Source organism: Blennius ocellaris, assembly GCF_963422515.1.
Source record: "Blennius ocellaris genome assembly, chromosome: 14".
In the NCBI taxonomy this organism is placed as follows: domain Eukaryota; kingdom Metazoa; phylum Chordata; class Actinopteri; order Blenniiformes; family Blenniidae; genus Blennius; species Blennius ocellaris.
The window spans coordinates 4013064-4027279 of NC_137663.1; the positions used below are offsets into that span (position 1 = coordinate 4013064).

At 44.8% G+C, this 14216-nt stretch overlaps 1 protein-coding gene across 2 annotated transcripts; it reads right to left on the reverse strand.

Annotated features, from left to right (window-relative positions):
• Positions 1 to 1495: 1495 nt before the first annotated feature.
• Positions 1496 to 9335, reverse strand: rbm41 (RNA binding motif protein 41). Of its 2 annotated transcripts, XM_080508806.1 has the most exons (7): positions 9308 to 9335; positions 7874 to 7990; positions 5591 to 5792; positions 5319 to 5523; positions 4392 to 4828; positions 2567 to 2714; positions 1508 to 2468 (listed from the first exon to the last, which is right to left on the reverse strand). In XM_080508806.1, the coding sequence occupies exons 1-7, from the start codon at positions 9313 to 9315 to the stop codon at positions 2266 to 2268; spliced, it is 1320 nt and encodes a 439-aa protein (XP_080364932.1). In that variant the 5' UTR covers positions 9316 to 9335; the 3' UTR covers positions 1508 to 2265. The 2 variants fall into 2 exon arrangements, with proteins under 2 accessions (XP_080364931.1, XP_080364932.1); XM_080508805.1 differs by lacking the exons at positions 7874 to 7990; positions 9308 to 9335 and adding an exon at positions 5907 to 6148 and having other exon boundaries at positions 1496 to 2468.
• Between the last annotated feature and the right edge of the window lie 4881 nt (positions 9336 to 14216).

Consider the following 14216-nt stretch of genomic DNA (forward strand, 5'->3'; position numbering starts at 1 on the left):
GAATGACTGTGTTGTATTTGGTGCTATATAAATAAAGTTGAATTGAAAAGATTTTCTTGAAACATCTCAGATTCCTGCCAGAGTTTTGATTTTTCCTTCCAGGTAAACTTCTGAATAAAGAATGCATTGTTAGCAACTAAATGAGGTTACATTGACAGTAATAATCGTGTAAGTTATTTCCACAGTGGGACACAAACAACTGAGAATGAGAATTAAGATTGAGAGCTGCAGCAAATGGAGCAGAAAGAGAGCCGGCTGTGGAGTAATGTCGCCATCAAGTGGTAGAAACTGGGAATAACACCAAACGTTAACATGGTCTTTCTTATTCTACAACTGACCCAACAAATCTGAACATGATTTTTATGTAGAAGATGTAAGACATCGCACATGGTTTTCAATACATCCCTGGTGAGGGTTAATTCCTGACTTCAGAATGGAAAAAAACTATAAATATTTCAAAAAAGGCACAGCAATTTAGTGGTTACATACAATAGTCAAGACTCACAGTCCAATCAAAATATCATCTTGCTTGCCCTCCTATGGTGTAGACATATATCACCCAAAATTTTAAAAAAAGCAACAACAAAAAACAGAATATAGATTAAAACATATCACAAATATAGAAACAAGAAAATGGAGAATTTAGGCAAGAAAGGGAGTGCATAAAGATTTAAAACAGGATTTCCAAAACTGCAATATCCTTGAAATGTGCAAAATAAATTCCATTAGCCTATATTATTACAGTGGATACAAGATGTAAATGAATTTGAAATTCCATATTTGGGAATTCTTTTTCACATTCTGCTTGGCTGTTTCAATAACAATTATAACTTAAATCACAGTCAAGTCAGTTTATTCTTCAGAACTGGAGCGAAGCTTCATAAAACCAGTGAACATTATGAAGTTAGCTGCAGTTTTGAAGTGAACGTTTCCACTTCAGCTTCGTGTTTCTGATCATGTTACATTTATTTAATGTTTTATTGTCAGGATCAAAAGGTCAGCAAACAAAAAAAACCCAAGTTATTTAAGGCCAAACCATGCTTTATTTTATAAAAATAACTTCATATTGAGTTGACATTGTGCTTCATATGATGTGAACACACACACACACACACACACACACACACACACACACACACACACACACACACACACACACACACACACACACCAGCCTCTGGGATCAAACCGGGGTCTCTGTGGCCGTGCAGCAGCAGCGCATTGTGTCCTTTCCTCCTCCTTCTCTTTCCGTTTCTCCTCCTTCTCCTTCTGTTTCTCCTCCTTCTCCTTCTGTTTCTCCTCCTTCTCATTCTGTTTCTCCTCCTCCTTCTGTTTCTCCTCCTTCTCATTCTGTTTCTCCTCCTCCTTCTGTTTCTCCTCCTTCTCATTCTGTTTCTCCTCCTTCTCTTTCTGTTTCTCCTCCTTCTCATTCTGTTTCTCCTCCTCCTTCTGTTTCTCCTCCTTCTCATTCTGTTTCTCCTCCTCCTTCTGTTTCTCCTCCTTCTCATTCTGTTTCTCCTCCTTCTCTTTCTGTTTCTCCTCCTTCTCATTCTGTTTCTCCTCCTTCTCATTCTGTTTCTCCTCCTCCTTCTGTTTCTCCTCCTTCTCATTCTGTTTCTCCTCCTTCTCTTTCTGTTTCTCCTCCTTCTCATTCTGTTTCTCCTCCTTCTCATTCTGTTTCTCCTCCTCCTTCTGTTTCTCCTCCTTCTCATTCTGTTTCTACTCCGTCTCCTTCTGTTTCTACTCCTTCTCCTTCTGTTTCTCCTCCTTCTCATTCTGTTTCTACTCCTTCTCCTTCTGTTTTTCCTCCTTCTCCTTCTGTTTCTACTCCTTCTCTTTCCGTTTCTCCTCCTTCTCCTTCTGTTTCTCCTCCTTCTCATTCTGTTTCTCCTCCTTCTCCTTCTGTTTCTCCTCCTTCTCCTTCTGTTTCTCCTCCTTCTCATTCTGTTTCTCCTCCTTCTCATTCTGTTTCTCCTCCTTCTCTTTCCGTTTCTCCTCCTTCTCCTTCTGTTTCTCCTCCTTCTCATTCTGTTTCTCCTCCTTCTCATTCTGTTTCTCCTCCTTCTCATTCTGTTTCTCCTCCTTCTCTTTCCGTTTCTCCTCCTTCTCATTCTGTTTCTCCTCCTTCTCCTTCTGTTTCTCCTCCTTCTCATTCTGTTTCTCCTCCTTCTCATTCTGTTTCTCCTCCTTCTCCTTCTGTTTCTCCTCCTTCTCATTCTGTTTCTCCTCCTTCTCATTCTGTTTCTCCTCCTTCTCATTCTGTTTCTACTCCTTCTCATTCTGTTTCTCCTCCTTCTCCTTCTGTTTCTCCTTCTCATTCTGTTTCTCCTCCTTCTCATTCTGTTTCTCCTCCTTCTCCTTCTGTTTCTCCTCTTCCTGCCGATCGCGGCCAAACTCCACCACCAGAGGTTTCCCTAGCAACCGGTACCCGTGGACTAACTGCAAAGCATTGTGGGCCGTTTCAGCGTCTGCCAAGGGGAAAGAAAAGGAGTTGTTGATGTTTGACGTGGCGGGGAAGTGGAGTTGGATCAGATTACAGGCACAAGGTGGATTACTCTCCTCTCACCTGGCAGTGTGATGAAGGCCTGACCCTTCATCCTCCCGGTCAGCAGCCGGTAAACCACCGGAGCGCCGCTCTTCTGCTCAAACCTGGAGAACAGCGCCACCAGCTGGGCGACGGAGGCCTGAGCGCTCAGGTTCTTCACACAGAGGACCTACAGAGAGGAGACACACTCCAGTTCATTGCAATTTACATTCAAATTTGCATTTGAAAAACAGTGCGATAATGTTATTTAAATGCAGCTTTTTAAGATTTTCTTTGCTGTGGTGCAGTGTATGTGATGAAAATGTTAATTACAACTAAAAATTTACTCAAATTTCAACGTAGCAGCAATTTAAATGAAGCCTTCTGGTGCAACCGTGAAACGTCCAACAAGCTTCTCCTGCAGCTTTCTTTTCCTTGAGATCTGCCTCAGTGCAGCATCATTGCCTCAACTCTCACTAAAACAACGCCCCCCAGTGGATAAAATTGGTAACAGCAATCACTTCATTAAAAAAATAAAAATAAAAACAAAAGTCCTGTGTATTGATGAGGATTGAGGTCGTCCAAAATATAGGCAAAAAAACCCCAATACTAAAATGGTACCACCCAAATGTATTCCTTTTGCCTTCTGATCATTTGTGTGAAATATCTTCAGTTAGACACGACTCATCACTCATGAAGTTTGATCTATTTTCACATAATTTGCCCATTTCATGATAGTTATATAAACACACTAATGTGTAAACATTGTAAATACACTGTGGAATTCATAGCTATTTGATGACAAAAGTATGCATTTCAGTGGAGTGAGGAAAGTAATTTCACAGACAATAAAGGAGTATCAAACAATCTGTGATGTACCTCCTGAGTCAGCAGTTACAGTAAAGCTGCTCCTTCAGGAAATGTAATGTTTGTTGCAATGAAAGTGTGCTGACTGGTGAGTGTGTGCACCATGGAGAGCGTGCACCATGGAGAGCGTGCACCATGGAGAGCGTGCACCATGGAGAGTGTGGAGCACGTGCACCGTGAAGCGTGTGTGGAGGGAGAGTGCACCGTGGAGTGTGTGTGGAGGGAGAGTGCACTGTGGAGTGTGTGTGGAGGGAGAGTTCACCATGGAGTGTGTGTGGAGGGAGAGTGCACTGTGGAGTGTGTGTGGAGGGAGAGTGCACCGTGGAGTGTGTGTGGAGGGAGAGTGAACTGTGGAGTGTGTGTGGAGTGCGTGCACTGTGGAGTGTGTGTGGAGGGAGAGTTCACCATGGAGTGTGTGTGGAGTGCGTGCACTGTGGAGTGTGTGTGGAGGGAGAGTTCACCATGGAGTGTGTGTGGAGTGCATGCACTGTGGAGTGTGTGTGGAGGGAGAGTTCACCATGGAGTGTGTGTGGAGGGAGAGTGCACTGTGGAGTGTGTGTGGAGGGAGAGTGCACCGTGTGGAGGGAGAGTGCACCGTGGAGTGTGTGTGGAGGGAGAGTGCACCGTGTGGAGGGAGAGTGCACCGTGGAGTGTGTGTGGAGGGAGAGTGCACTGTGGAGTGTGTGTGGAGGGAGAGTGCACCGTGGAGTGTGTGTGGAGGGAGAGTGCACTGTGGAGTGTGTGTGGAGGGAGAGTGCACCGTGTGGAGGGAGAGTGCACCGTGGAGTGTGTGTGGAGGGAGAGTGCACCGTAGAGTGTGTGTGGAGGGAGAGTGCACCGTGGAGTGTGTGTGGAGGGAGCGTGCACCGTGGAGTGTGTGTGGAGGGAGCGTGCACTGTGGAGTGTGTGTGTGGAGTGCGTGCACTGTGGAGTGCGTGCACTGTGGAGTGTGTGTGTGGAGTGCGTGCACTGTGGAGTGCGTGCACTGTGGAGCTCACACCTTGGAGGGTTTTCCCGGCTGGTAGTTTCTGAAGCGTGGAATGCTCCGGATCACGTCTTCAGATTCCTGGTCCCTGAGGATGTCCTCATGTGTGAGCGTCTCGATCTGTCCTCTGGCCGTGAGCGGACCGACCGGCCTCGCCGCCGCCCCGACTCTGCAGAGGCTGCTGATTGGCTGGCTAGTATCGATCTGAGCTCTGTCCTGCTCGGGTTGAGACGCGTCCGTCAGTTCACCCCGAGGAGACGGGGATTGACGCTCTGTCGTGTCTTCTGATTGGTTGGTGTCTCTCTCTGAGCTCTGTGATTGGTCAGACACGGTTTCCCCCGCAGACAGCCCAGAGGCTCCTGCTGGTTTCTGCCTGGTGAGGATGTCTCTGTAGACGTGGTCCATGGGGTCCGAGTGCGACGCCCCCTGCTGGCTCTCCTGGTTTTCTTCATCTGTGACGGAAACAGAAAAGACTTTTATTTTTTATTCCATTCATATTGTAGCAAAAACATGAGAATCAATCCAAACTGCTCACATCCTCAATGACTTGTCATGTTATAGAAACTGATGGTAAAGTATCGTTCTCTTCCTCTTCCTTCTTCTCTTCTTCATCCTCCTCCTTTATCTCCTCTCTTCCTCCCCCTCCTCCTTCCACTCCTCTTACTTGGCTGTCTCAACTTGAAACTCATTGAACTCATATTAAAGTTATTTCAGTCTTTAGAAACTGTTTTAATTTCTTTTTTCAGCTTTTTAAATGTTTTTTTGTTTTCTTTGATATTAAACACGCTGTTCAGTGTGTCTGCAGCTTATCGTCTTCACGTGCTGGTGGGTCTCTCTTGAAGATGACATAAACTGTTTGAACAAAAGAACTTGGAAAAGTTTCCTCTGTGACCAGTTGCAGGTGAGAGGATGGGTTTGCTGGGCGTGTGTTCTCCCTTGTACCTCGGTGGTAGAGTGCGGTGAGGAAGCCGCGGCGGTCGCTCCCCTGGAACAGCGCTCGCTCGATCTCCATCTCTCGGCGGGACAGCGGGCGGCTGCTGGCGAAGCGCTGCGGGCGGCCCAGCAGCTCCGCCCTGGCGTCCATCTTGTCTCTGATCACCTGCAGACGCTGCTCCTTGGCGCCGGGAGCCGCACGCACGCCGTGAGCCTGCACAGACATGCCGGTTTCATCACGCGCCGCAGACCAGATTGTGACTGTCTGTACGATGTTCTACCTGGGGCGCCGCCTCCGGTTGGTCTCGGCTCAGCCACAGCTGGATCTCCGGCTCGGTGAGGCCGAGCTCTCGCAGGCTGACCTGCTCCTTCTCTCCATCCTGCAGAGCCTGGAACTGCGACAGGCTCCTCACGCCCGCCGCCTGCTCGCCAAACGGCCGGTAGAGCGCCGCTGGGGCGAAGCACCGCCTCTTGGCGACACATCTGTGACACACATCCGTCTGTCAAACTGTTTCCTCTTTCCACTGAGTGACATGTTTAAATGTTACAGCAAATTTACTCCGGAATAAAAAAAACTGTGAGCTATACTCAAGTTACTTGTGTTTAAAGATACTATCCATCCATCCATCCATTTTCTGCCGCTTATCCGGGGCCGGGTCGCGGAGGCAGCAGTCTGAGCAGAGTGGCCCAGACTTCCCTCGCCCCAGACACTTCCTCCAGCTCTTCCGGTGGCACCCCAAGGCGTTCCCAGGCCAGCCGAGAGACATAGTCCCTCCAGTGTGTCCTGGGTCTGCCCCGAGGCCTCCTACCGGAGGGACATGCCCGGAACACCTCCCTGGGGAGGCGTCCGGGGGGCATCCGAAACAGGTGCCCGAGCCACCTCAGCTGGCTCCTCTGGATGTGGAGGAGCAGCGGCTCTACTCCGAGCTCCTCCCTGGTGACTGAGCTCCTCACCCTATCTCTAAGGGTGGCTGAGCTCCTCACCCTATCTCTAAGGGTGGCTGAGCTCCTCACCCTATCTCTAAGGGTGACTGAGCTCCTCACCCTATCTCTAAGGGTGACTGAGCTCCTCACCCTATCTCTAAGGGTGACTGAGCTCCTCACCCTATCTCTAAGGGTGACTGAGCTCCTCACCCTATCTCTAAGGGTGACTGAGCTCCTCACCCTATCTCTAAGGGTGACTGAGCTCCTCACCCTAGCTCTAAGGGTGACTGAGCTCCTCACCCTATCTCTAAGGGTGACTGAGCTCCTCACCCTATCTCTAAGGGTGACTGAGCTCCTCACCCTATCTCTAAGGGTGACTGAGCTCCTCACCCTATCTCTAAGGGTACGCCCAGCCACCCTACGGAGGAAGCTCATTCCGGCCGCTTGTATCCGGGATCTGGTTCTTTCAGTCATGACCCATAGTTCATGACCATAGGTGAGGGTAGGAACGAAGATCGACCGGTAAATCGAGAGCTTCGTCTTTTGGCTCAGCTCCTTCTTCACCACGACGGACCGATACAACGTCTGCAAAACTGCAGACGCTGCACCGATCCCCCTGTCGATCTCACGCTCCATCTTCCCCCAATCGTGAACAAGACCCCAAGATACTTAAACTCCTCCACTTGGGACAAGGGCACTCCACCGACCTGGAGGGGGCAAGACACCTTTTTCTGGTCGAGAACCATGGCCTCGGATTTAGAGGTGCTGATCTTCATCCCAGCTGCGAACCGCGTCAGTGCACGCTGAAGGTCCAGGCTTGATGGGGCCAACAGAACCACATCATCTGCAAATAGCAGAGATGAGATCCTGTGGTCCCCAACCGGACCCCTTCTGTCCCCTGGCTGTGCCTAGAAATTCTGTCCATGTAGATGATGATCAGAACCGGTGACAAAGGACAGCACTGCTGGAGGCCAACGTGCACTGGGAACAGGTCCGACTTACTGCCGGCAGTAAAGAGACTAATAATGAGGAAATTAATTAAAAGACAATAAATATATTACAACTGCTTGTATTCAATTAAAGATCTGCAGCTCGTATTTATTTCACACTCATTGTGAGGTGAGAATTCGTTTCATTAGTTTTTCATATATTTCACATTTTACCACAATAGATCCGAAGAGGGAAGTTCATTTTCCAGGGGGGCAGAAGTTGCAGTGATGGTGTTTTCACAACCCCTCTATATATTCATACCCAAATAAACTCACTAATTCCTTGTTTGAGCCTCTATAAGGACGATGCAGAGTTCCAGTAAAATAATCTGATTTATTTATTGTAATTAATTCACAAACTTTGCAGAGTATGTGTGTGTGTGTGTGTGAGAAGTTACAAATTCAGCTTTTCTTTTTACTTTTCAAAACATACTTTTTTCAAAACTTTCACTGAAGTTTAATCTGTCTTTTTACACATATCTATCCTTTCATCTGCACTAATGCCTGATAATATTTTCTAAGCTTATATTTGTCAGAAATGTGCTTCAATTACGGCAGATCATTTGGTATAATGTGTTGTATGTGTATATCAATGGTATGAATGCCAGTGTGGAAGAGAGACGATGTGTGGGCTGACATGTCCGGCCTCACCGCTCGATCTGGGCGTCGGTGTGGAGCTGCTGCAGCAGCAGGCTGTGCAGCTGCCTCTGGCCCTCCGTCTCCTGCTCCTCCAGCAGAGGACCATCCTCACAGGATGGCCGGCTCACTCTGGAAGATTCAACGCAAACACAACAGATCGAACTCTCTGCAGACGCGGACATAAATATGAAACGACAACAAGCAGTGTGACGGGTGTGTTTTACAATACAGGCAGAAAAAACAGGTCATTTGTAAAGAAGATGTAGTGTGAGAGGCACTGCAGGTACATGAAGCTTTCCCGTGTTCAGCTCTTTATCATTTTCTATTTTAATTGATTAATCCGTTACAGACAAGTAAAAACACCAGCGCATACAAAAATGAAAATAGTTTACTTATACTAATATAATATATCCATTGTTTTTACTCTCTTTTTTCCTTAATTTTCTTTCTATACATCTGTCAATTTGTTTTTGTATGATTGCAGTTTTCTTTGTTATTGTTACCCCAAAGTTAAGAAATTAGTTAAGCTAACCATTTTTTCTTTTTTGCACAAAATGCACAAGAAAACGGAATCAAACCGCAGGAGAAGAAGTCAAAAAAAGTTGTCATGAAATTCTCCCCATCAATATCTATCATCGTAATGAAAATAAAATTAATTTGAAAAAAGAGTCGAGGAATAACAAGCTCAGAGCACTAACGGACCACAAAAACCAGACGTTCACAGCATATCAACTCAGAATCAGCGGGATCCAATTTGGAGACGATTAAATAGTTTGGCCTTTAAAAGAGCCAAAGGAAAATAAGATGAATTGAAGAAAGATTTGAGGCAACCCAGACAATACTAGAATACGTGATGTACGGATATATTAAACTGTGGCACAGATGTATTTGACATGACTTATGGACTAAAATTAGATCCTAATTATACGTCACTTTGCAGATATACTCGATACTTTCCTGATGGTCAGCCTTTAAAACACCAAGACATTCTGCAAAAGACACCTGTTTTATCTCAGTACCTAAATATTTATTTGAGGATTAGTTGTATATCCGTTACAGTTACTATTAATAATATTATAGTAGTAATTATAGTGTTACGGAAGCGAGCATGCTACGTGCACAGTGATACATTAAGAACAAGTCAAACATACGGTAGTGTCGCTTATATAAGCTGGGAGTCGATTGAAGCCATTGTTAAAAAGTAGATTATTACGATCTAATCCGATATTGCGAAGCTCGATGCGCACAGGCTAACAGACAAGCTAACGGCTTATCACCATGACAACTGAAAATCCGGAATTGGCTCGAATAACCAACGCGTAACTCCTTAAAATGGTTATTTAGCTCCTGACACGGTTTTAAGCATCGTTTTAAACCAACTCGATGTTTCTTTATATGACAACTGAAGTACAATTTAAACGTCCGAGGAGATGAAGTTTTGTTTACCTCCGCATGCTGGTCGCTCAGCTTCCGGTGACATGAATCATGGGAAATGTAGTCAAATCAGATAGTTCAAAAGGACGCCAAAAACTATTCCGCAAAAAAGATAGTCATCCACAAATCATCACATCAAAAATGAAACGATGATATTTTAAGTAAATTTTGGCTTATACAGAAAATGAGGAATTGTGTATCTATTCAAAGCCAAAATGAAAATAATAATATATATATATATATATATATATATATATATATATATATATATATAAAATGAAAGTGAAAATAAAAAATGAAAATAATAATAATAATAATAATAATAATAATTATATTTATATATATATATATATATATATATATATATATATATATATATATATATATATATATATATATATATATATATATATATATATATATATATATATATATATATAACCCCCCCCCCCCCCCCGAATTGTACTACCATTGAGAACCTGATAATATTTATTTATTTATCTGTATAAACCACTGTATGATTTTCTGGCACCAGCATTCTGCATACAATCTCCTGCTTATCAAAATAAATTAATAAAATGAGCTGGAGGCCCTTTTTTTTTTATCGTTCAAGCATGAATAAAGACACTAACACTGAAAGTCGCGCCTGCCTCACGCCCCCCCCTGACACCCCACCACGCCCCCCCCCAGGGGGGCTCGCCCCACCATTTGAGAAGCACTGCATTAATCCCTGACATATGCCACACCCCATTGTATCAGAGGGTGTGGTTATCGCTGGAGCTCTGTATTTGTATTTCTCGGTGCATGGTGGTGTCATATTTATCAGGCGTAGTGCTGCAAAGCCTGGCTGAATGTACTGTAACGCGCTCCGGCCCTCCCCACCCAGCTCAAGTGTCCTCAATTAGCCTGCTGGCTGACGTCGGTAAGGTGACATGGGTGCTTCTCTTCACGCCTCCCAGCCATAAGCAGCCTGCTGCTGCTGCTGCACCGGGGTGGATGAGGATGCTACTGTTTTGCAATGCATTTCTCAAAAATGTACCCGGTTGCATGTGCAAAACGCTCGGGCTTTTACAGCCGGTGCGCGCACTTTGCGCGCCTGCAGCCGGTGCCGGGCGGGCGCGCCGGTAAACTGCGCTCCTCTGCAGGGCTGCAGGCTGACAGAGAGATGAGGGGTGGGGACGCAGGGTGGGGTCACAAGCAGGGAGAGGCGGAGGAGGAAAAGGCAGAGAGAGAGAGCCCAGCCCTTGAATACACGGCAACAACACGCCGACAGAGAGAGAGGGAGAGGCATAGACACTGGCTGGGTTTTAGGGGGAGCGCAGGGATCTTTCGACGCAGCGGATATGAACTGAAAGGCTGGAAGAGGGCAGGGATCGTGTACCTATATCCCCCAAAAAATTACAGTTAAAGGTGGAAAACTACGCCCCCCCCCCCCTCCCCTTTTCACAGCCCACCTCTCTCCCTGACAGTCTACACCCAAAGCCCCGGCCGACCCCCTCCTGCTCCACCCCTCCGCCGCCGCACCGCTCCGGCACCGAGATGCACACGGAGAGCCGTAACAAGAAAGTAAGTGCACGTTATTGGCTTTGCCCTGCTCGGAGGACGGGGGGTGGAAAGGGGAAGCCTCTACCTGTGTGTGTGCGTGTGTACGTGTGTGGGAGAGCGAGGGGGGGGGGGGGGGGGGTCTGCCTTGCACACTGACAATGTCAGCTCCACATATGAATGTCAGTGCGGAACAAAGTGCCTTATTGTGCAGGGAGTGCGCAATAACGCACCAAGCGTCAGTTTGGAGGGTTGTCATCGGTCACTTCACTGAGGAACAGTCCGGGTCCCTCCTGTGCGCCCGTCCGCCTTTCTCCTCTGGGCTTAGTTCAGGTTCAATTGTGAATGCTGTGTGATCTCTGAGAGGCAGGAAGGAAACGGAAGGCAACAACTGCAGCCTGCAGGACACCATCTTAGCTTTTAAAGGGCCAGCAGCACATTTTCAAGCCAAACAGGCACTCCGAACAAATATTCCTGCAACATTTAGCACCAAAACATACATTTTAAACAACATTCCAGTTGGTCTGGATCCAAAAACATGTATGCAAATATAGATAACATAGCTTTTGTCCTCGCTCCCCCTCCAAATAGGCTCTAAAAACATATTGCTGCAACCTTCAGCACCAAAACAAATATTTGAACCAATTTACCAGCAAATGATTGAACCTGGATCCAACAAACATGCTTCAAAAATATAGATAACACAGTTTTAAAATTTCCTCCAAAACAGCTCTGAAAGCAGATGTTTCTGCAACCTTCAGCACCAAAAACTGACCTATTAATCAATTTGTCAACAATTCCAATACTTCTGGATACAAAAACAAACAAACAAACAAACAAACCCCATGTGTTTTAAAATATAGATACACTGCTTTTAAACTTATAAAGTTTTGATGTATTTACCAATCTTGAAGTTCTTATTGTATTTCTAGATATTAAAAACTACAACTTGAGACGGTGAATATTTTGTTATCTTATTTAACAGTTTCAACTAGATTTGGTCAATTTAGTCATTTGAACTCTTTTGAAGCGCTTTCAGAAGTTTTGTTTCACATGGGCAGTTTTAGCTGATTTAAGTTTGTTTCTTTTTATCGGTGTTCCCAGCATGACCTTTGGTTGTTGACATGTCAGGGTGCCCTGTATATTTTAAGTGACAAACCATCGAACCATTGTTGTTGTTAAGCAGAAACATTTTGTGACGTCACTGTGTGAGGAATGAGCATTAAAAGTGAGAAGAGCCTGTTTGTGTGGACAGAAAGCTGCAGGGAGCCTCTAAAGAGCTGCAGCTCCACATCTGGGGGGGCTTCAGACCCCCTGCTGCTCTCTGCTGCTCTCTGTCACTTTGAGTGGCAGCGTGTTCAAAAAGCCCGTTAAAGTTGTGACTTCATACAGAGCCGACAGCGGTGGAACCTCTGGGTCGCCATTACAGTTTGGTGTAACTTCCAGGTTTGGCACTTTGACCCCGGAGAGAGCGTGACCAGCCGATCCTGTTACAACCTGGATTTATTGTTATGTTGCATCTACGATGACAATTACATTATATACATTCAGATGCATAATGATAATAATACAATAATATACATATTTAGATGCATGCGCTCAGATTACTTTTTCGTTTAGAAAAACAAAACAAAAAAACCAACCACACACTTTCAATTCAAAGCTTATGAAGTTACTCGGCACATTTTACAAGCTTGAAAGTCAAACTGTAGGAAATGTGTGATACATCCATTCATTTGAACCTGACGGATAGAACAATCAATTTAAGTATAACACAGAGAAATAGCTGTGTGAGAGCCGTTTGTTTATTTAGGCGGTGCACATTTTGGTCTGAAAGTGGTGCAATTTCAAGGATTTTTTGCGTATCTTTCCTGGTTTCCTGGTTTCCTGGTTTCCTGGTTTCCTGGTTTCCTGGTTTCCTGGTTTCCTTCCACAGTCCAGGAACGTGCCTGCTACATCAGGTTAATACCAAATATCTACAATATTGTTTTTTAAAATCTTTTTCACGTTATCAAATATCATTGTTGATGTTTACACGATGGTTCAAATAAAAGTGCATAGTTTTTAGGTTTTGGAAACATTTCATGTTTGCACAGCGACATTTTGAAAAGGATGTCCGTTTCCATGGAAATGGCAGAAACACTGAAAACGATGAAGTGAGCGTGCCCGGCTAGGAGTTGGCACTGTCAGGATTTTTTGTAATGAAACCACACGTAGAAGAACTACTTACTCTGGAAGTGGTGCACATACGTGGTGGCGTTGATTCAGAAAAGTTGCGTTTCCATGGAGACCAAGTTGGAGCATTTTTAAAAAGTTGCGGTTTCAGTGTCTCGGAGTGCCGTTGTTGTGTAAACAGACCCATATAATGCTACAGAAGTTTTGTGGTTTCACTTGAAAACGTTATCAGTGTGAAAGTTGGATCGATGTCCTCAATTTTCCTAATATTTATACTGCAAAAGGCTGAAGGATCCACAGTAATGTGAAAGTTTCCACGCAGTGTGTTTTCTGCAGGCCATTTCACGACGTCAGTTCAACGTCACATCATGGTGGCAACGAGGCCGAAATCAGACGCACACAAATGGAGGTAAACTGCCTGAAACGACAAAGAGAACAAACTGTTCTGCTGCTGAAGGTCTGCTGGTGGAGGCTGTAGAACAAAAAAAAAGAAGAAAAAAAAAAGAAAAATAGAGAGAAACAAACACGGTGCAGATGCATCTCCTCAAATTTGAGTCTAAAAGTAGAGAGAGCAATAACTTCAAAGTAAAAACCATTAATCATAGACTTATATAGTTTATTACATGTATAATAGAAAATTCTCGTCCAGATTCACGGTTCCAGAACCTTCTGTGAAGTTGTTCCTCAGCTTTGAGCAGAAATGAGCCTTTATAGGTTCACAATAGCAGCGTTCTGTTGTCAGTCAGTGACATCTAGTGGTCGCAGATGGCATGTGCCTCTCTATATTTTGATATATATATATATAAATTGCTTCATAAAACAACTGACATGACCAGTGAAACCACGAAAGAAAAAGGTGTCTGGGAAATCTGGTAAAATGCCATACCAAGCGGTCTTAAAGCAACTCACTATCTGTCAAGAAACGCATCAATAAGAGGAAGAATATAATTAAGTCACATTTATTGTGCGGATAAACCTGATAAAGCTGTTCTTTAACCTTCTGTGAATTTGTTCTGTGTTCTTCGTTTTCTTCGTCATGGAACACTTTGTGTTCTGCAGTCCCTCACAAGTTTCACTCAGTATCTTATCACTTAAAGTAAAAACAGAAAGCGAGCAGAAAGAATTCAGCCTTTATGAGTTAATTTTTGTAACTTAAAGTGTGTGTCAACAATTAAAGGTAGAGATGGTATGAAAATCAGTGTTG

Bases quoted from the DNA above. Each gene is read 5' to 3' on its own strand.
- rbm41 (XM_080508805.1), bottom strand. From the start codon at position 6,076: ATGTCTCTCGGCTGGCCTGGGAACGCCTTGGGGTGCCACCGGAAGAGC. The intron at 5,524-5,590 runs GTAGAACATCGT...ATGTCTGTGCAG, and splicing joins AACCGGAGGCGGCGCCCCAG to GCTCACGGCGTGCGTGCGGC. The intron at 2,469-2,566 runs GTGAGAGGAGAG...TCCCCTTGGCAG, and splicing joins GGCCTTCATCACACTGCCAG to ACGCTGAAACGGCCCACAAT.